This window comes from Scylla paramamosain, chromosome 28 (assembly GCF_035594125.1).
Source record: "Scylla paramamosain isolate STU-SP2022 chromosome 28, ASM3559412v1, whole genome shotgun sequence".
Taxonomy (NCBI): domain Eukaryota; kingdom Metazoa; phylum Arthropoda; class Malacostraca; order Decapoda; family Portunidae; genus Scylla; species Scylla paramamosain.
The window spans coordinates 12,434,927-12,458,005 of record NC_087178.1 but is presented as its reverse complement, the minus strand read 5'-3'; the positions used below and the strand labels follow the sequence as shown (position 1 = coordinate 12,458,005).

At 38.1% G+C, this 23,079-nt stretch overlaps 1 protein-coding gene across 5 annotated transcripts in view; it reads left to right on the top strand.

Annotated features, from left to right (window-relative positions):
- Positions 1-6,512, top strand: part of LOC135114919 (sarcosine dehydrogenase, mitochondrial-like) — a 50,223-nt gene extending 43,711 nt beyond the window's left edge. For all 5 annotated transcript variants that reach the window (XM_064031183.1, XM_064031182.1, XM_064031181.1 and 2 more), the window contains exons 8-13: positions 1,412-1,574; positions 4,004-4,290; positions 4,713-4,910; positions 5,026-5,226; positions 5,333-5,660; positions 5,786-6,512. In XM_064031183.1, the coding sequence (XP_063887253.1) occupies positions 1,412-1,574; positions 4,004-4,290; positions 4,713-4,910; positions 5,026-5,226; positions 5,333-5,660; positions 5,786-6,354 (1,746 nt within the window). In that variant the 3' untranslated portion in view covers positions 6,355-6,512. The remainder of the gene's footprint in view (positions 1-1,411; positions 1,575-4,003; positions 4,291-4,712; positions 4,911-5,025; positions 5,227-5,332; positions 5,661-5,785) is intronic.
- Positions 6,513-23,079: the final 16,567 nt, after the last annotated feature.

Here is a 23,079-nt window from a genome sequence, read left to right as displayed (position 1 = left end):
GTGGTAATAAACGGCTCGAAATCCGAGTGGGGTCATGTAATTAGTGGGGTGCCACAGGGATCAGTATTAGGGCCATTGTTATTTCTAATGTATATCAATGACTTGGATAGTGGAATTAGTAGTGATGTTAGTAAATTTGCGGATGACACAAAGATAGGTAGATTAATTAGGTCAGAATCGGATGCCATCGCCTTGCAGGCAGACTTAGATAGAATGAATGAATGGATGGATAGATGGCAAATGCAATTCAATATCAATAAATGCAAAGTGCTTAGCGTAGGTAGAGGAAACCCACACAATAGGTACACATTAGACAACCAAACTCTGGTAGGTACAGGGTACGAGAAAGATTTAGGAGTTATAGTTAGCTCTGAACTCCGTCTAGGGAAACAATGCATAGAAGCCAGAAACATGCAAATAGGGTACTAGGATTCATTTTTAGGAGTGTTAAAAGTAGAAGGCCGGGAGTAATATCAAAGTTATACTTGGCGCTGGTCAGACCTCATCTAGACTACGCTGTGCAGTTCTGGTCCCCACATTACAGGAAAGATATAGGTCTATTAGAATCAGTACAGAGGAGAATAACTAAAAGGATACAGGGGATGAGGAGTATCCCTTACGAGGCGAGGTTGAAGCTGTTAAATTTACATTCATTAGAGAGACGTAGGTTAAGAGGAGACCTGATAGAAGTCTTTAAGTGGTATAAGGGTTATAACAAGGGAGATGTAAGCAAAATTCTTAGGATCAGCAACCAGGGTAGAACAAGAAATAACGGGTTCAAGCTTGAAAAATTTAGGTTTAGGAAGGAGATAGGAAAAAATTGGTTCTCAAATTGAGTGGTAGATGAGTGGAACGGACTCAGTAATCATGTAGTTAGTGCTAGGACACTAGAGAGCTTTAAGAGAGGATTGGACAAGTTTATGGATGGGGATAGCAGATGGAAATAGGTAGGTGTGTTTCATACAGGGACTGCCACGTGTAAGCCTGGTCGCTTCTTGCAGCTTCCCTTATTTCTTATGTTCTTATGACACTAGAGAGCTTTAAGAGAAGATTAGACAAGTTTATGGATGGAAATAGGTAGGTATATTTCATACAGGGACTGCCACGTGTAAGCCTGGTCGCTTCTTGCAGCTTCCTTTTTTTTCTTATGTTCTTATGTTTCCCTCTCTCTCTCTCTCTCTCTCTCTCTCTCTCTCTCTCTCTCTCTCTCTCTGTGTGTGTGTGTGGTGGGGGGGGGTTTAAAGAGACCTTGCTCGTTTGTGTATTCTTTTTTTAAAGATGGTAATTAACATTAAGTAATGTTTATGAACCACTCCATGGTGGAAAGAATGCACTGAAAACGTATCTACTCAAGCTGAAAAAGAAAAGATGTGGCAATGATTACAGTACTCATGGTCCAATCTCTTTCCAGATCAGACGTAATTTCCCATTTGGACTCTACGAAATGAACTGGGATATATATGGACCAATACACGAACAAATCATACAGCGAATCCCTATTCTCGAAAACGTTGGCATAAAGTCAACCATCGTGGGTCCAGAGTCTTTCACCCCCGATGGTCGGGCAATTATGGGTGAGTGATGTGAATCATGCAAACACACCAGGCCGTTTCAGTAGGCTTTTATTAAAACACAAAAACTGGTACTCTGGAACAAAATAAAGTAATCGATTTACAACCATGAACAACCATAGAATCCCGTAACAGTACAATACAATGTAAAGGCAACAAACACACATACCCACATACACACCAGGCCTGGATGGCTGATTTGGTGGAAGTGGCCGCACGATAGCCCACCAGGGTGTGAAATTGCTTCGTTATGCACTCATTAACAATTCATTACAAATGATAAGTACAGTCATCCCTTGATCATCTATTACCACAATCATCCCTTTTTATAGAAAAATAACATATACTATGATGGTGCAAAACGAATAGGTGGCCGCCTTATGCGACTGGATCATCTCAACTCTGTTGGTTCGCCGCTGGTTTCAGAACGATATGGAGTGGCCGGTGTCCCTGATGGCTGAGGCGAAGGTGGTATTTCCGACTCATGGCAGTCTCTCTCCGAGGTAGTAGAGTCAGGCCCACGACCGCTAATATTCGTTCCTTTTCCATGTAGTGGGTCTGCATCCAGCAGTGTCTGAGTGGCCCTCCCGACTTGGAGATCAGAGTCACCCCCTGTAGGAGGCAAGTGTTTGATAGACACTGTCTTCCCTCCCGTCGGGGTATCGAACATGAGCATACTGTGGGTTGGCTTGAATTAATTCCACCTTATCCACCAGTGGGTCGCTCTTGCGTGCCTAGATGGACCTTGACTTATCAGTCAAGGAGGGTTCAACACTCATTACACTCATTCCACAGACCAGTAATTGAGGCAACTCTCCTCCATACCTGAACATCACACTGTCATGTAATCTTTGGAAATCCTGACCCAGAATCACATTAGAACACAGGTTTGGTAGCACTGCTAGTCGCACCTTTTGATAGTCACGACCGTTCACTTTCAGATTTACGCTACAACGTCCCATAGTAGGTGTACAGTGTATAGTGGACGCCAGGTCCACGTTACTTTTTGCTGGCTCAACATGCAGTGACCACTGTGAGACTAAATCAAAATTAACCCATCGAATTCTGTTCCACCGATAGCAATCTTAACAATGGCTTTTAGATAAACTATTTGGGGTAACAGCACAAGACACAGCTGCCAGCATAGTACTATCGCCCGAAGTCATTGATGCACTATTAACAGTACCACGGCACACTCTGGCAAAATGCCCCGGTTTGCGGCACTTGTGACAAACTGCCTCGCGCGCCGGACACTTTGAACGAGGGTGTCTTACTGACCCACAAAAGAAACACCTCAACACTCTCGTACCGGTCGCCGCCACCACAGGCACTTCGTCGGTAATTGTCTCATTACCGACATAAGTTTCACCTACAGCACAGGAAGAGTCACCATAATAACATGCAGAATTTTCCTGCGTCGATTCCAAGGCCCTGGCCTTCTCGAACATTGATGACAGATCCAGTGTTTTATTTTCTAGCAACCTTTGCCGTGTCGAGGGCGAACGTAAACCACTGATAAAAGAATCCCTAATAGATTCCTCGCAGTGTTGCACAGCCGACACAGCCTTGAAGTTACAGTCTCGGCTCAGCACCCACAGAGTGGGTGCTGAGCCGTCGTCTAAAGTTTCACCGTCTTGTTGACGTCGAGCGGCCAAGAGATATCGCGCAAACACTTCATTAGGCGCCTTGACGTATTGACTCTTCAAAATACTGATAGCGTGCGCATACACTCAATAGTCTCGTACACTTTAGGTGATACATAGTTGATGAGAACTCCAAGTTTGTCGAGAACCTCCTCTGGTAATGCTGAAAGGAAGTTCTCGAAGGTCTTGAACCAGTGTTTCAACTCTAACGACGCTGACGGCAGCCCAGGATCACTATTAAACCTCTCTGGCCTCAGACATCGCTCCATAGATTGTGTCTAATAAAATTGATGTGAATCATGCAAACACTGATACTCTGGAACAAAGTAAAGTAATCGATTTGTAACCATAAACAACCATGGAATCCCATAACAGTACAATAAAGGCAATAAACACACACACCCACATACACACCTGGCATGGATGGCTGATTTGGTGAAGTGGCCACACGATAGCCCACCAAGGTGTAAAATCACTTCGTTAAGCACTCATTAACAACTCATTGCAAATGATAAGTACAGTCATCCCTTGGTCATCTATTACTACAATGAGCAACGATCTCTCTCTCTCTCTCTCTCTCTCTCTCTCTCTCTCTCTCTCTCTCTCTCTCTCTCTCTCTCTCTCTCTCTCTCTCTCTCTCTCTCTCCATTGGAACAAGTACTTCCTACAGTTGTTTCCTATATGTATTCTTCGCCGATCTTCATATTTTTTTTCTTTTCCTGTTTATCTTAAAGTTGATTTTACAAAGTTGTTACACTTTCTCCTTTATTTTCCTTCTTACCTTTTCAGGAGAGGATCCAAACGTGCAAGGGTTCTTTCACTGCTGTGGTTTTAATAGTCACGGAATGCAGTACTCAGGGGGATGTGGGGACCAGCTAGCTAAGTGGGTGATCCGGGGTGAACCGGAGCTTGACCTCTTCGGTTTTGATGTTCGACGCTTCCACCCGCCATTGATTAAGAACAAGAGCTGGGTGTTGGCTCGTTCCCAAGAATGTTTGTCTTCCAATTACAGCATCGTTTTTCCCCATGACGAACCTCTAGCTGGCCGGGGACAGAGGCTTTCCCCACTACATCAGGTAAATTGCGCGAAGAATGAGGGCAGCTGATTCATGACTGGAGATGGTGTATAGTGATATGGGTGTTCAGAAGGGTGATTTGAGGTGGGAGATGGTTTGATGCGATATATTAAGAAAGGTAAATGAAGGCTAGATAAAAAGAAAAGAATGAACACTGGAAAAAATGTTATGAGGACAGAAAATGAATGAGAATGGCGTTAAAGGCCGGGGATTTGATTGATTGATTGATTTGGGTTATGGCGCCGCAACATCGCGGTGAAGGCCAAGGACATGAAAAGGAAACGATGGCTGGAAAAGATCAGTAAAACTGTGCTGTAGTGTAGAGGGTAATAAGGGAGAAACAGTAATGGCCGTAGCTTGTGCAAGAAGTGTTAAGATCATGAAACGTATGTTCGTAAAAATGTACTCGTGCCTTATTACAGGAGCTGGAGGCGGCGGGGAGTGTGTTCCAGGAGCGGAATGGGTGGGAGCGACCGGGTTGGTTCCATTCCAGCCCAGTGCCTGTCCTCCCCTACGACTACTTTGGTGCCTATGACCATACTCCTGCCCACGCTGACCACCCTTACTACAGTCTGCTTACTCAAGATAACACGTTTGACTTTCCCGTCCATCATGATGTGGTGGGTGTTGCGTTGCGTGCACAGGGGCCGTAGATGCATGTATAGATGTGGTTACCTACTTGATTGACAATACTGTTTTTGCCTAGCACAAAATATTAATGCCTCTTCCCACCAGATCCAGCAGGAGTGTATAGCTTGCAGGGAACGGGCGGCCGTCTTTGACATGACCTCTTTCGGGAAGTATTACCTAACCGGGCCTGACGCCCAGAGAACAGCCGATTGGGTCTTTTCAGCAAACATGACCGGTCCAGCGGGTTCCACTATTTACACCTGTATGTTGAATGAACGGGGCGGAGTGGAAGCGGATCTCACTGTGGTGAGTGCGAATGCTTAACTGTTTGTTACGCTGGTCTAAGAATCGTCAAGGTTTATGCTGATGTTTAAGAACAACTGGTAAAATTTCATAACGTACTTGTCAACAGAGTGTGTGTGAGGGCGGTGAAGGGACAGCATGTGACCCTTCCTTCGAGGGTCGCGGGTTTTACATCACGACTGGAGGAAGTACCGGTCGTTACTGCGCGAAGCACATCTTGAAGGAGGCAAGGAGTCAAGGATGGCTCGTGGATCTGGAAGACCGCACGGAAGACCTAGCTCTGATTTCCGTACAGGGACCACATAGCCGGGACATCCTGCAGCAGCTGACGCACGAAGACCTTGCAGACTCTTCCTTCCCTTTCTCCTCTCACAAGACTATAACTCTGGCTGGTCACTCCCTTCGCGCCCTGAGACTCTCTTTTGTGGGAGAACTCGGTGAGTTTTTATCTATTTATTTATTGTTTCTAGTAAGTTGATGCTGAATGTAATAAGGATGTCTCAGTTCATGGAGTGGGAAGGAGGTGGTGCAGAGGACAGTCGCTGACAGTTTCGTTCTGCAGGATGGGAGCTACACGTGCCACGCGACTCCGCCCTGGCTGTCTATCGCTCGCTGATGGACGTCGGCAAATCATGGGGCATTACCAATGCTGGTTTCCGTGCCATTGACTCCCTGTCTTGCGAGAAGGGTTACCGCCACTGGCATGGCGACGTCCGTCCCGACGACACACCCCTAGAGGCTGGCCTCGCTTTTACCTGTAAGCTGAATACACAGACTAACTTCAAGGGCCGCGCTGCTCTAGAGTGTCAACGAAAGGAGGGAATTTCCAAAAAGTTAGTGACACTGACGCTGGAAGACGGATCGCGGCCGCTATGGGGGCTGGAGGCCATCGTGCGAGACGGTGAGGTGCTGGGCTACGTCCGTCGAGCTGAATATGCCTTCAGTCTGGGCCGTGCAATCGCATATGGTTATGTGCGACGGCCTGAGGGTGGCCGTGTCACTAAGGAATTCTTAAGCAGCGGCACGTGGCAGCTTGAGGTTATGGGTAAACGGCTCCCTGCGTCCCTTCATTTGAAGCCTCCATTTGATCCTCAAAACCTTCGGGTGAAGGGCATCTATGGCGGCCAATAAGCAAGCTACGGTTTGGAGAAGTCAACTCATATTCTTCCTTTGTCTTATGTATTTCATCTTTTCTTTGGTGTTTCTTAGGCTACAATAAACGTTTGGTCTACTTTATCTCTTAAAAGAAGTTATTGTAAGTTTACTTCTAAATATAGAAAATTAACGTTGTTGTTAATCTGTTGAAACCCAGGTTCTCACTATTTATTAGTTACGGTAGAGCTGCCAAGTCTTTCTATTCACCAAGTACTGCTACTCCACTCTCGTTACTCAGTTCAAAGTACCGAGTGATAGGCCATGTGTATGAATGGGGTATGCCATAAACGCAGCTCTAAAAAGTTATATAAGTATTCATTAACCAGAAAATGACTATTCCAACTGAACATCCAGGCAAAAAACGATAAATCCACATTATAACTTATTCCAATCTCAATACATTTTGAAAGTGTAAAGGATCTTCACCCGTCTGTTTTGGCTATAGTTCATAATTTCTTCCAGTCATATATAATTTTTTCCACAATGGACATATGTAAGAAATCATCGCAACACGGGAATCAAAATTTGCCAATATTATATAAGCAAGGTATAATCAAAATCCAGAACAGAAATGGCAATATATGTGGCAACTATTACGATGAGTGGTTGTGAAAGACACCGTGAATACTTGTATGTGGTATAACTGGAGGAGGCAATAGGCACCTGCCGAAACAATAATTACTCCCAGTGAGGTCTAAAGCAATGGATCAGGAGGTGCTGTGAACTCATCATTAAACCCAATTGTGACCTCGCTGAATGTTTCCCTTTGTGTCTCACAATACAAGGGGTTGAGTCACAGCCTGCCCTCTAAAGACAACTCTCTTCCTTCACACAAAACTACAAGCACCTAATTACACACACACCATTCACTCAAAATTCAAAATTATCATGACAACTACACCAGCCTCGGAGACACCATCTGGGGAGGGAACCACAAACGTCTCCAGGTCGGACTGCTCTTCTGGTATCTACCCTAAGTGTCCTGACATCCCCCTCAACTTTTTTTTCATTAATTTCTGCAACATTCGCAGTCTTAGATCTAATTTTCAATCTGTAGAACACCACTCCTTTACTAAACCTCATCTTCTTTTCCTCACTGAATCACTAACTGAAACACCACTGAACACCAACTCCTTTATTAAGCCTCATCTTCTTTTCTTCACTGAAACACAGATATCTGAGGCAAACAACAGTAGCCCCTTTACTGTTCCCTCATACTTTCTCTATCCTCATTTTCCATTTTCCAAAGCTGGATGTTGCGTTTATGTGCGCAACGACTTAACCTGCTCTCGTGCCCACGCTCTTGAATCTTTCGAGTTTTCCACCATCTGCCTACGACTACAGAGTCAGTCTTAAACTAAATTTATCTGTGCTGTATGCCTCTCACCTAACTCCTCTGACTATAAGAAATTCTTTGACTGCTTAACTTCCAAAGTGGAGCACATTTTAACTCTCTTTCCTTTTATGGAGATTTCCATTCTTGGAGACTTCAGTGTTCACCACCAACTTTGACTTTCCTCTCCCTTCACTGACCATCCTGGTGAACTAACCTTCAACTTTGCTATCTTCCACGATCTAGAGCAATTGGTGCAAAACACTCTATATGGTGAAAAGAAACGACATTACTAGAAACGTCTCATTTAGGTGTTTTTGAGCATTTTAGGCACCAAAACGCTAAAATGCATGATATGCACCCTATACGGGAAAACAAAACATTACCTTAAACGTATCTTTTGAGTGTTTTCGTTTTGATAGGTACCAAAACGCTAAAACGCATGAAATGTACAATATATATGAAAAAAAAACAGAACATTACCAAAAACGTGTCTTTTACGTGTTTTTTGAGCTTATTAGTTACCAAAACGCTAAAATGCATTAAAAGCACCCTAAATGAAGAAACATACCACAACCACTAAAAACGAGTTTATTGAGTCTATTGACTCTGTTGAGCTTCTTAGGTACTAAAACAGTAAAAATCATATGAAGAAACATAACATCATTATCAAAAACGCGTCTTTTGAGCATTTTTGAGCCTATTAGGTACCAAGCGCTAAAAGGCATACAAAGCACCCAATATGGCGGAAAGGAACATCATTGCTACAAACTTGTCATTTGGGTGTTTTTGAGCGATTTAGGCACCAAAACGCTAAAATCCATGTAAGGCACCCTATATGGGAAAACAAAACAACATTACCAAAATCGTGTCTTTTGAGTGTTTTTGAGCTTGTTAGATACCAAAACACCCTATATGAAGAAACAACAACATTACCAAAAACGGATCTTGAATGTTTTCTACTTGATAGATACCAAAACGCTAAACGCTTGAAATGTATTGTATATGAAGAAACAGAACAGCATCATAAAAAAAAAAAAAGTGTCATTTGAGTATTTTTGAGCTTATTTTTAACAGAACGCTAAAACGCTTAAAACGTATCGATATGGAGAAATAGAAAAAAAAATATATATATATATATATATATATATATATATATATATATATATATATATATATATATATATATATATATATATATATATATATATATATATATATATATATATATATATATATTACCAAAAACGTGTGTTTTCAGTGTTTTTGAGCTTATTAGGTACCAAAATGCTAAAACGCACTAAAAGCATTCTATACAGAGAAACAGAACATCATGACCAAAAATGTGTCTTTTGAGTGTTTTTGAGCTTCTTAGATACCAAAACGCTATAACGCATCCAAAACACCCTATATGGTGAATTGAAACAGCATCACTGCAGTCCGTTCACTTAAACTAGATTCTTGTCGCCTAAGCGGGTTTCTAGGCTCGTATCTGTTTGGCTGCACCGTTCTCTGGCTAGCATTCGCGTCAACCCACACTATGTATACTCGAGTGAGAAATGTTTCTCTATTATATGCCATAACTCACTTCATTTACGGGATAGCCAGTTTTGGTTGACACTATCAGACTCATTAGTGACTGTAAAATTGAGATGTATTGTAAAAATTTGAGAAATCAAAAATGAAACTGGTATTACAACGATTTGAACTGTGATGTTAAAAAAAAAAAAAATTAAAATGTTTGTCTTATGTTCGCTATTTTCAACAGTTAATTAGTTGATAATGAAATATATTATTTCATTACGTAGAAAAACTCTCGTGAACACCATAGTGTAATCAGAATGCAGATAAATCTCCACATATTGAAAACACAGAGTCATTTATAGCAACAACTCTCTCTCTCTCTCTCTCTCTCTCTCTCTCTCTCTCTCTCTCTCTCTCTCTCTCTCTCTCTCTCTCTCTCTCTCTCTCTCTCTCTCTCTCTCTCTCTCTCTCTCTCTCTCTCTCTCTCTCTCTCTCTCTCTCTCTCCGACATTCTATAATTCACAATAATGTCCTAATAACATTAAGAAAAAAAACAAAACAAGAACAACCGTATCTATGAATCATAACAGTTCGTTGGTTTTGTCATATTTCGTCACTTTCATAAACAAACGTTAAAGGATATCAGTAAAAAGATAATGATCTAATAAATAAACACACTTTCTGAACAGTCTGTGTAGCTTATATATTTTTCTTTTCTAATTTAGAGGAAATTAATAGAAAAAGAAAAAAAAAAGAAAAAAAAATAAAAAAAATAAAATATATATATATATATATATATATATATATATATATATATATATATATATATATATATATATATATATATATATATATATATATATATATATATATATATATATATATATATATATATAAACGCACATTATCTTAACTGCGTAAATCAGATTTTTTTTGTACTTAAGACGATTAAAAAAAAGTAAAAGACAAATATATAAATAAATTAACACTTAATTTTCACATTAAAGACTGATGAGATACGGCCGATTACAGACAACTCAAACCTTAGTTATGACAAGGATAGCTATACGAAACACTGATGATGAAGAACGTGATAAAGAAATTATTAAAACATAATATAACAAAGGCAACACACAGATAGAGAGGTGGCCCACAAAAGGTACGTGAGCCTTCCATCACCTGAGTCTCATACACTTTATATTTTTGCCCAGAATCATGGCAAGGCTTTTCTCTAACTAACCAAGAATTCATTCATCAGTAGAAAATGACAAATTCTTTTTTAAGATCAAACTCTCCTCGTAATTTCTGGCACCTATCCTGTTGTGCACAGAGAAATCCGAGAAAATGTATAACATTTAGTCTTGGGCAGCTCTCCACTTAGATTGTTGGTCTAGTAATGGGACTGCTACTGGATGTTTCAATCTTAGCTTGGCTTTGTTTAGCTCTATCAATTTTGATTCTGATTTTGTAAAACTCAGAAATTTAATAAATGACCTCTAAAAATTGTATGGAAGACAACTATGGACAAAGTACTTTGAGGGAGGCTTACGGTAGTTATGATGAAAGTTGCATAACAGCTGTGTTAAGTCATTGTGCTTGAAGACTGCCACTCTGGTCCTGCTCACATAAACATACACACACATGCACACACAATCACCAGTGCAGATCATAGTTCTAGGAATGCTATGTAGCAGGACTGAAGGAGTAAGGAGTTTGTACCCTCTGGTACTGAAGAATATGACGGCTACTAAAACTTGACCCTCTTCTCGCTCCTCAGTCATGTTTCATTGCAATAAGAAATTAACACTCACATGCACAGACACAGTTCTCTTTCCATACAGGTTTCTGGGTGCAGGTAAGGGTTATAGGAAGGGCAATGTAGCAAGGTTGAAGGAGTAAGGGGTTCTTCCATCAGGGACTGAAAGAAATCTGACGGCTAAGCATCAGGCCCTCTCCTCACTCCTTTACCAAGCTATGCAAGCACTGAGGCAGCATCTGTCATTGAGAATGGAAGGGAATGATTGGAATACAACTTGACATTAATAATGTCATTTCACCAACCCACACTTTGCATGACATAAGCTTGTGAAAGGCATCTATATTTATTGTTATTTTGAAAGAAATGTAGAGTGAGTGAGGATTGAGGGTGGCAGTCATGATGAAGGGAGCTTTTCCTCCAGCAAGCTATCTTTTCTGTCTTAAAATACTATGGACTCCAATTGTTCTTGATTCCAGTATTAAAGTTTGTGAAGTATATATTTGTACGTTTGAGCCCCATGAAGTAACTTAGAGCAGTGAGGGAGATGCAGGATTTTAGAAAGATGTCAGTTTTTTTTTATCCTTGATACCTTGGTTATCATCATCAGGTCACCTGGTTATCTACATCATTACTATAATTTCGCTGACTAAGTTGTACATCTTGTGAGTTTTTTTTTTTTTTTTTTTTGGTCGTAGACCGTATGGCGTCGATGTCTTCCCATTGACCGCTGTTTAACATTGCTGAGTACATTATATGGCTGTCATCTCTTCTGACGTGTCCATACCATCGCAATCTATATTTTCCTAACATTCATCACCACTCCATACCTCATCACCACATCCTGTCTTCCTACTACTCACACCATACAATATCAATGGCACACTCATGTACATAATGGCCATGTTCCTTAACAGTATCCTGTTGACAGCAAGCTTGCTATCATTACGCTTTAATTTCCTTACTTAAGCTTAATCCAGGAATTCCGATTTTTATCTTGTACACATTCATGAGGGATTTAACTTCTTGGATATCCCTCGGGGCATTAAAAAGTCGTGTTTTATGTTCCAATGGGAGAAGCGTCAGGATTCAGGATGGCAAGTAAAATCAAAACCATCTTCCTCTTGGAGGAAGAATAAGAGGCGTGTGACCTTGACGTCACAAGTGAAGCTGCTAAGCTCCACCCCTTCTCGGAAGCCGAGAACATTGTTCAGCTACTGATAAGCCCAACATCCATACACCTCAACATTTTGCCATTATGCCTGCTTGTTCGGCCAATGGCTGCATCAGGTGGACTTACGATAGAGAGATATCATTTTACCGGTAAAGCGTAGAGATTTTCATGGCCAATCATCACATGAAATGCTAGAAATTAAACTGGATTAGATCATGAGCGCCAAAAGACGCAGATCGTAATATGACCAGTTATTTGAAGAATTCACTTGCAGTTAATCATCTGGGAGATCCACATGCAAGAAAATCAAATTAAAGTAATGGAGAATTCTATATGTATAAAAACACAATAGCAACACTTACTCATCACAACACTGTACATAAAAAAAAAAGTTTAACAAAATTATTTCCCTGTTGTAAGTGAGAATGATTATATTTCAAAGACTTAGTAACGGTGTGATCTTTGTTGAATCTTCCTGTTCCACTGTTTCCCTTCTGCTTTGCTGCTGCGTTAACTAAAAAGATCAGATTTTCAGGCAGCAAGTATATATGTAAGCAGTTCTCTGCACTCCATAATAAGGGAGGAGACAATAACTCCTTCCAAAATAACGTGGTATTGTTTTTTTTTGTTTTATTTATTAATTTGCATATATATTTATTTATTTTTTTTTTTTTAGCGAAAATTAATATGTATCTAACAAAAGTGTTTGATACGAAAAAGAAAAGTAACGTACAGCTTGTTGCATGCTGTTAAAAAAAAAAAAAGACAAGTTGAAGGTGCGTTTTATCACTAACACGGGAAGCACTCACAGCTGTATCCCGCTGGGCCGTTGGGCCGGAACACTTGTGTACATACACCATCTCGTAAATGAGGATGAACACCTTTGTGTACATACACTATCTCGTAAATGAGGATGAACACCTGAGTGGAAGAACATAAGAACATAAGAACATAAGAAATAAGGGAAGCTGCACATGGCACTCCCTGTATGAAATATACCTACCTATTTCCATCCATCTATTATCCCCATCCATAAACCCGTCTAATCTTCTCTTAAAGCTCCTTAATGTTCTAGCACTAACAACATGATTACTGAGTCCGTTCCACTCATCTACCACTCTATTTGAGAACCAATTTCTTCCTGTCTCCTACCTAAACCTACATTTTTCAAGCTTGAACCCGTTATTTCGTGTTCTATCTGCTGATCCTAAGAATTTTGCTTACATCACCCTTGTTATAACCCTTATACCACTTAAAGACTTATATCAGGTCTCCTCTTAACCTACGTCTCTATAAAGAATGTAAATTTAACAGCTTCAGTCTCGCCTCGTAAGGAATACTCCTCATCCCTTGTATCCTTTTAGTCATTCTCCTCTGTACTGATTCTAAAAGACCTATATCTTTCTTGTAATGTGGGGACCAGAACTGCGCAGCGTTGTCTAGATGAGGTCTGACCAGCGCCAAGTATAACTTTAATATTACTTAGGGCCTTCTACTTTTAACACTCCTAAAAATGAATCCTAGTACCCTATTTGCCCTGTTTCTGGCCTCTATGCATTGCTTTCCTAGGCGGAGTTCAGAGCTAACTATAACTCCTAAATCTTTCTCGTACCCTGTACCCACCAGAGTTTGGTTGTTTAATGTATACCTATTGTGTGGGTTTCCTCTACCTACGCTAAGTACTTTGCATTTGTTGATATTAAATTGCATTTGTCATCTGTCCGTCCATTCATTCATCCTATCTAAATCTACCTGCAAGACGATGGCATCCGATTCTGACCTAATTAATCTTTGTGTCATCCGGAAATTTAGTAACATCACTACTAATTCCACTATATATATATATATATATATATATATATATATATATATATATATATATATATATATATATATATATATATATATATATATATATATATATATATATATATATATATATATATATATATATGTTCCATTAGGGAACATATATATATATATACATATATATATATATATATATATATATATATATATATATATATATATATATATATATATATATATATATATATATATATATATATATATATATATATATATATATATATATATATATATATATATATATATATATATATATATATATATATATATATATATATATATGTATGCGTGTGTGTGTGTGTGTGTGTGTGTGTTTTACTGCAGTTTTTCATAATCTTATGTTGTAAAGTAATTATGATGTACCCATTGCAGTGTGACCTCCTCTACAGGTGAATTTGGCTATATTTCATATGCCTCACCTAAGTACTATTGAATTTCCAGTTTCCATTTTTTTCTCTTGCACCTCAGTGATAATTTTGTATCCGTGCCTTACATCCTAATAATATTCATATTATGCATCTTCTAAAGCCCCTTGGTGATTTTACAGATAATACTACACGACCATCCTATATGCAGTGTTGATGAGCCTCTGAAGGAGTTCCTGTGTTCAGTGTTGCTTTGGCCATGGCAGCCTTCATGTCGAGTTGGCGGCGAAGGAGTCACTGGGGCACGCAAATGCGGAGAGGGAACAGTATATACTCGTACATCCCGGTGACACTTTCCCTGCCAGAGGCAAGATGATGCGTTGTTACCTTCTGTTCTCCACTTTGTGGAGAAGCTTTGTGTGTTGTGTTTAGAGCAAGAGAGATGGAATCACAACGACCCGTGGCAAGAAAAATTGAGCCTCGCAGGGTCATTAGGTGACTACATTCATTGTCTAAGATGCAATACTTACCTTCCATCCTTACGCCAGAATGATCAGCGTACTGTATTATTGAACGGTTATGACACAAACATTCATATATGCTTTAATTCATGTTTGTAATGTGGTATGAAATGTATGCACGAAAGCACGTTCATTGGGACCTGGTGACAAGGTGACAATAACGTTCAGTGGCTTGCTTCTCAGGTTACTGATGTGAAGGTTTTCCAAAACGAACAAGTGTTTACTCTCGCACGTCACGGATCTCAAGCTCGTAAATTTTCTTTTTTTTTTTTTTTTTTCTTGATCTTGTTCCAGTTTGGGGTGTCAAACGTTATTTCTGTCTCTGGAAAAAAAAAAATCTTTCTTGATTGAAGTTGTGTGTGTGCGTGTGTGTGCGCGTCACACATACACACACACACACACACACACACACACACACTTTTTTTCTCCGTGTTTGCCACATTTGGCGGTGTAGTGTGACCATAAATATTCTATCTTTATTTATGTCTATGGTGTCAAGTATTCTGTTGACTTCCACATACTTTAACTTCCTAATATTGTTACATATTATGAACAGCTTCACCCTGTTCTTTGCTTCCACAAAACCGTGTAAATGTTCGTCAGGTGGTGTTTTTCCATCTTCACTGGCCGCGGTTCAGTTTACAAGGCGATGAATGATCATCTCCGCTTTGAAAATATCCACAGTCTCTCAGTTTAAGATAAAAAAAAAAAAAAATTCACGAGTTTTCTCCTACTTTGGTTGCCATTGCAACAACACAATACCTCTCTCGATAGGTTGGAATTAATCTGCAAATGGAGTATTTTGTCATGGTTTTATGTGATAGAAGAAACTGCGGATAAAGTTCTCAAAAGCGTGACCAGAGCTTTTTAAAAACAATTCTTAAGACGATGTTGTTAAGTGTTGTTGTACTCCTGAGTTTATGTTTGGGTAATTTTTCTCATATCACACCTGACTCTATTTTCCTAATTCTTATCATTGGTTGTATGTTATCTACATTTCATCAATCAGTTGTATGTGTATCGCTCAGCATATTAGTCCTGGCGGTAAATGTTGTCCAAGCATTATCCTTGTTGTCGACTCTGAAACCTTTGGGTAAAAAAACAACTCTTTTATAGATTTTTCTGTATCATTATTTATTTATTCAAACACCTGTAAGGTTAATAGCAATAAACACTGGTAATAAACACCACTCACCCACTTGATTTTAGTAAATGTTATCGCTTATCTCGTACCCACTTGCTAACGGCGATCACGTCAACAAGTGGGCACAAGATAAGCGATCCACTCAGATATTATGTACGTAGGCAATGCATGACAACTTCCCCTGGTTCGCTCTTCCTCGCACGGTGACCTTGATCTCGGGTGGAATGTAACACTCTGATGGTCTTGGTGTGTGTGTGTGTGTGTGTGTGTGTTTAGACATCTGAGAGGTATTTCCGTTACCTAGTAATTGCAGTAAATGTTGTTGAAATAGACAAAACCGCTACCTATAAGCAAACTTTAGAACAAGTTTATCGACTGCACTACTCTCTGGAGGCAAATTATTCAATTAGTGTAACGTCGCTTTCTGTCGGCGAGGTAAGAAATTAGTTTAGCTTCTGCACTGTGGCGACAGATTTTATGAGATTTCGTGTTCAAAAGAAAGGAATATCTAAAAACTTGTTTGATTCTATTTGCTTCACTTTTATTCCACATTTATTTACATTTGCATGTCAGAATCACTGTTTTTAAGAGTCATGAACACAGATAGCCACGCCTTTCTGTCAGGTGACACTCGGTCTCTAAGATTATTTCAAGATGAGAATAGGTATAATGTGAATTCATTGCGCAAAAAGGATTTGTCACCTGGCTACTTTTCTGATGACTCGTAAGATAAACCCTTAGTCACTTTCACAATTCATTCCATGCTCGGTATCAACACGTGTTGGTCACGCACCTCGGTGATGTCAGTCTTCACTATCAAACTGAGCATGTATGTGTGTGTGTGTGTGTGTGTGTGTGTGTGTGTGTGTGTGTGTGTGTGTGTGTGTGTGTGTGTGTGTGTGTGTTTGTAAGTAAATAACTAAGTAAGTTTATGTTTATTGCCATTATTTAACAAACAAAGCGGAGATTCCCGACATACTTTTTTTTTTATACCTATTTAAGGTCGCAACCTAACCCAAAAATGAAAAAAAAACTAATTTGCAATAGTAATAGTTATCACAATAATAATAATAATAACAATAACATAACAACAATATACTGATAGCTATAATAATAACGAATAATGATAATCTGATAGCATAGATTGTTGATAGCAATAATGATTTTTCTCACCAGACGCAAGGTAGGCAATGCCTGTCAGTGTCCGGCCTCTACGAATCTTCTCCAAAGGTCTCTATCCATGAAATCCTCATCTCTGGTTATTTCTTGTAGATTTCTTCCTCTTCGTTCAGTAGCTTCTTCAACTCCCTGCATCCATCGCTTCCTAGGTCGTCCCACCGGCCTCCTGCCTAGAGGAACCCATTCCAGAAACTTCCTTGCGTATCTTGTATCTTCCATTCTTCGGACATGTCCATACCATCTCAATTTGTTCTTTTCAATTATCTTCAGTACAGATGTTATCCCTAATCTCTCTCTGGTTTCTTCATTTCTAATTCTATCAAGTCTGGTCACACCTCGGATCATTCTCAGAACTCTCATTTCTGCTGCTTGTATTTGTGAAGATGTTCTTGTTGTCAGTGTCCAAGTTTCTGACCCATATAGAAGTACTGGTCTTAGTATTGTTGTAAATATTATGGTTTTAGCTTTTGTTGGAATATTCTTATCTTTAAGTATGGGATACAATGCGCTGACATTTGCATTGTACTTCTGTATTCTATTTAAAATTTCTATATTCTGTCTGTTTTCCTCGTCGAAAAGTACTCCCAGATAACAAAATTTGTCGGTCTGCTTCAGTTTAACGTTTTCTATGTAAATATTACATTCCTCCTTTATTCTGCCAACTTTCATTATTTCTGTTTTTTGTTTGTTCATTCTCATTCCTTCCCTATTTAAGACATCATTCCATCTTGTCATGGCCTCTTGAAGATCTTGTTGGCTTCCTGTCACGACAGCGACATCGTCTGCATAGGCCAGCGTGATCTCTTTATCCTCCCTTACACACACTTCCTTCAGGCATCTGTCCATGTATATAATGAATAGCAAAGGAGAGAGCACTCCCCCTTGTCTCACTCCTGTCTTAATGCTAAACCATTCACTCTCCAGCTCTCTGTTCTTGACTTTGCTCTCCGTGTTCTTATATATACTCTTAATTACTCGTATCAGTTTAGAGTTTATGCCGTAGTCTTGATGTTGTAAGACTCTCCACAAGCAATCTCTTCTAATTCTATCAAAGGCTTTTTCCAGATCTATAAAAGCCACATATTTATCAATGTTCCACTCCCAACTCTTCTCCATTATCATCTTTAAAGTGAACACTAGATCTGTCGTGCTCCTATTGGGCCTGAAACCATACTGCCATATTCCTAGTTTCTCCTCGACACAGGTTCTTAATCTTTTCTCAACTATTCCTTCATACAATTTTCCAACATGAGATAACAGGGATATATCTCTATAATTTGCACAATCTGTTTTACTGGCTTTCTTATATATTGGACATACTGTTGCTTTGTGCCAGTCATGGGGCACTTTCTCCTCTTTCCACGCATTACTGAAAATGTACTTCATCCACTCTACACATTCTTTCCCAGCAGCTTTAAATAGCTCTATAGGGAGCTCGTCGTCCCCTGGGGCTTTGCCGCTTCTCATCTTCTTTAGTGCCTCCTTCACTTCCTCTATACTGATCTCATTTGGGTTCTCTCCTTGTTCTTCCTGTATATCTAGATTCCGCTCTTCATCCACTTCCACATCCTCCACATTTAGAAGTTCTTGGAAGTATTCTCTCCATCTTTCTTCAATTTCCTGTGGTTTTGTTAGTAGTTCTCCTGTTTTGTTCATTATTGCATATGTTGATTCGTTATTTCCTTTCCTATAGTTCTTAGCCATGCTATACAATAATTTTCTTGTTCCTTCTACGTCTCTCTCTAGATCTTGACCAATCTTGATCCACATGTCCTCCTTGGCTGCTCTTTTGGTTGCTTCTGCACTGTTTCGTTTATCTACGTAATCTTCTCTATCTTCAATGTTTCTTGTTTTCATCCATTTTCTGAAAGATCTCGTTTTTTCTTTGACTGCTTCCTTAACATCATAAATCCACCATGCAGTACTTTTCTTTTTGGTTCCATATTTGATTTTAATACCAACTATCTCCTCAGCTGCCCCATACACAGTGTTCTTGAATTTATTCCATTGTTCTTCTATGTTCATTTCTTCCAATTCCAGTTCGGTTGGTTTTCGTAATGTTACCAGTTGCCGCAGTGCTTGCTTCTTCTCTTCGTCCTTGAGGTTTTCCAGTTTGAATCTCTTTTGCTTTTTCAATAATGATAAAACTAATAATAACAATAAGCAATAATAATAATAATAATTGCAGCAATAATTGATGACAGTACAAAAGGAAATATTCATATAAAAAAATAGAATAAGTATATAAATTAATTACTCTTATACTGAAATAGCCTTTAATACTTTATAGACTTTTATTATTTTGCAATGTAAATATATTTTCTAAGTGATTTTTAAATCCAGGCAAATAGCCACTGTTTACAAGGTTCTTTATTTCTAATGGCAGAGAATCCTAATTATGAGGTCCTCAGCAAAACGCACTATTCCTAAAAAGTATTGTCCTGAACTGAAGACAAGTAAGGTTAACATTATTGCTGCGAGTGTTGTGTGATGTGTGTACCATTTGGAAAGGTTGAGTTCCTTGTAAATGTGTAAGGCATTTATAGATAAATAGTAATAGAAGGTATTTATAAATATTTCCGAAATTAAGAAGTTTGTGTATAGAAATTAGATTATGTGTAGAATTGAATTTGTTCATGTAGGAAATACACCTAAATATTTTATTTTGAGCTATCTGCAATTTTCTAAGAAAGGAGGGCTATGTGCACGTCTATATTGATACACAATATATCAAATGAGGATAACAGAGAATGTAATAAATGATGATAAATGCTTCTTATTTAAATTTGTTTCTTATTCTATATAAAATACCACAAATCCAAGACAGTTTAGTCACAACAGAGTTAATTTGATATTTCCAGTTCATATTTTCATCTATAAACGCGCTCATGCATTTAATAGAGCTGACTCGTTCCAATAGTGTTCCCTCAATGATTGAAAGTTTGCAGTTGTGATGTTGATCAACACTGAGAGTTTGTTTGTATTAGTGTTTCTCTTTCCTCTGCTTACCACTAGACTTAAAGACTGTGTGGCGTTCCTTTTGTGATGTGTCTACAACTGATGGTGTGTGGCCAACTGATCAATGAGAAGTCTATTCTTCTTTTCTTTCTTTAATTAGAGAATAACAAAATTCGGGACAGAGCAATCACATGACACACACACGCTGCTGTCTCTGTCTCTGACTATTACGAAGGCAACGTCTAAATAGGTCAAGTGCCGATGCTTGACTTACTGCTCAAATGAAGGATAGAAATCTCTGAGGTTGAAACCGTGACGTCACTACTTGTATTTTTTACAATAGCAATGCACTTGTAATTCACTCCACGTGGTTTAAGGTGCGGTTAATGTTATGTGACCAATGGGAATGAGTTATTTAACAAGCCGACCAGTGCATACAGCAATTTCCTGTTTGGAGTTAGAGCAAGGGTTTACGACTTGTTTAACGAGCTTACCAGCGTTCATGCTGAGGTAATGTTTACGTCTGAACCGTCATGTTTAAGCCTCCACTTCCTTCTCCCTTCTACCTATTTCTAATTCTATTACCTATCTGTTATGTTCAAAGCATGTCTATTACAGGTGGCATATTAATTGTAACTGACCGATTTTGAAAAAAAAGAATATATATATATATATATATATATATATATATATATATATATATATATATATATATATATATATATATATATATATATATATATATATATATATATATATATATATATATATATATATATATATATATATATATATATATATATATAATTAAATTTTCTAAGATTCAGGCTTAGATTGTTATTTTTAATCCATTTATTGATAACATCTAGTTCAGTATTTAGATTTGTCTGTGAATTATTAATATTCTCTTCTTCTAATAATGAATTAGTGTCGTCATCAGCAAAAAAATGGTATATTTAAATTTAGCACTTGCATTAATGATGTCGTTGATGTAGTTAAGAAAAAGTATTGGTTATAAGATAGATCCTTGTGGTACACTCTTATTAACTGCTTTGAAAGAAGAATAGTATGGATTACAGAAAACAGCTTGGTATCTCTTTGAGATGTAACTTTCAAACAATTTTAAAGGAACGCCCTTAATTCCAAAATGACTAAGTTTATTCTAAAGAATTTTATGATTTAGAGAATCAAAAGTCTTGGGAAAATTTAGAAAAATTTCAAATATGTAATGCTTCCTTTCAAGGTATTTATAAATATTTGAACAAAATTGTGAAATGGCAGATTCAGTAGAACAACTTGATCTAAAACCATGGTGACAATCAGAAAGTAATTTTTTTTTTTTTTATTATAATTAACAAGAGTAGATAACCTTTTGAAAAAAAAAAAAAACATTACTAAAGGCAGAAAGAACTGATATGGGCCTGTAATTGTTGATGTCTTTTCTATTACCCGATTTATATAGAGGGACTACTTTGGATTTCTTAAATTCATCCAGAAAAAAAAAATAAAATAAAAATTTATATAAATAAATAAGATATAAATAAATAGATAAAAAAAAATAAATAAAGAAAGATTTACTGTGTGAGTTAATGACAATAATATTAGATTAGCTGTGTGTTTTAAAAGAGTAGGAGGTATTTTGTCATAACCAGAAGAGGATGTTCTTAATGACTTTAAACGGGTTTACACGAGGCAATTGTAGCCGTGATTATGCAGACGGGAGCGAAATGCAGCCGGGATTTGCTGAATTGCCAGACAAGACGGGAAACCGCTCCGCTGGTCTGATTGGCTGCCTTCCCGGCATTTTCCCAGGGTCAAATGGGAACAGGTATCGATATAAAATTGAAAATAGGAGGAATATTGTTAGAAAATGTTTTTGTAATAACCATTGACTGTACCATTAAATACAGTAAATAAATAAAATATTTTTATATAATTTACAAAAAAAAAAATAAATAAATAAATAAATAAATAAATAAATAAAAATTGACGCAGGATTGGTTTATTTACATCGTCTCTGAAGAAGCCAGCGGCCGAACATGTGTGTACCAGAAGGCATCATGAGCACAACAGCCTGCACGTCTATATAGACCAGGAACGAGTCCACAATAATTTCTTCCTTTGTTTTTTCTTCCAGCACAGCAAAATCTCAACTATAGCAACCAGTTCGTCGTCGGAGGACTCCATCTTGATTGTTTATTTTTTGATGCAGCGGGCCAGCGGGCTAGCGGCTCCTCTCGACCGCGTGAATGTTTTCGGCTGGAACCTGCTGGCTGCTCTGGATAGTTAGAATCAGCCGGGTGGGAAAACAACGTCGTGTAAACCCGCCTTTAGGTAGTTTTCAATTTCTATATTAGTAACATGTGAATAAATAATAATAATAATAATTAGGCGAGTTATATAAATATTTCATAAATGCATTTCCTACAGTGTCTTGGTCCTGTTCCACCAACCTTAAAAAATGGTCATTAGATTTATCACGAATGTCATGACAAAGAGGTTTTGATTGAAATATGAAATTTTTCGTTTCTGAGGATCTATCAAGAATATGATTTATAGATTTCTAATTTGATTTTGGATTACCCTGGTTACTAACTAATTGGTCTTGGTTATATTTATTTTTTACTTTCAAAAGTGACGTTAATCTGTTTCTGTACATTTCTTAATGTCCTCTGAATGTTAAAGGCCATTTGATTGCTAATTTTTCAAGTCTGTTTTTTCTCTGATGCTATTTTTCAAAGCTTGTGTAATGTGTGGACTACGTTCTCTTTACTATTTAATTTAATGAATTTTCTGGAAAATACTGATCAAAGCAATTTTTTTACTATAAATTAAATCAATTATAGACATTATTAGGACAAGTACAATTGGCTATGTC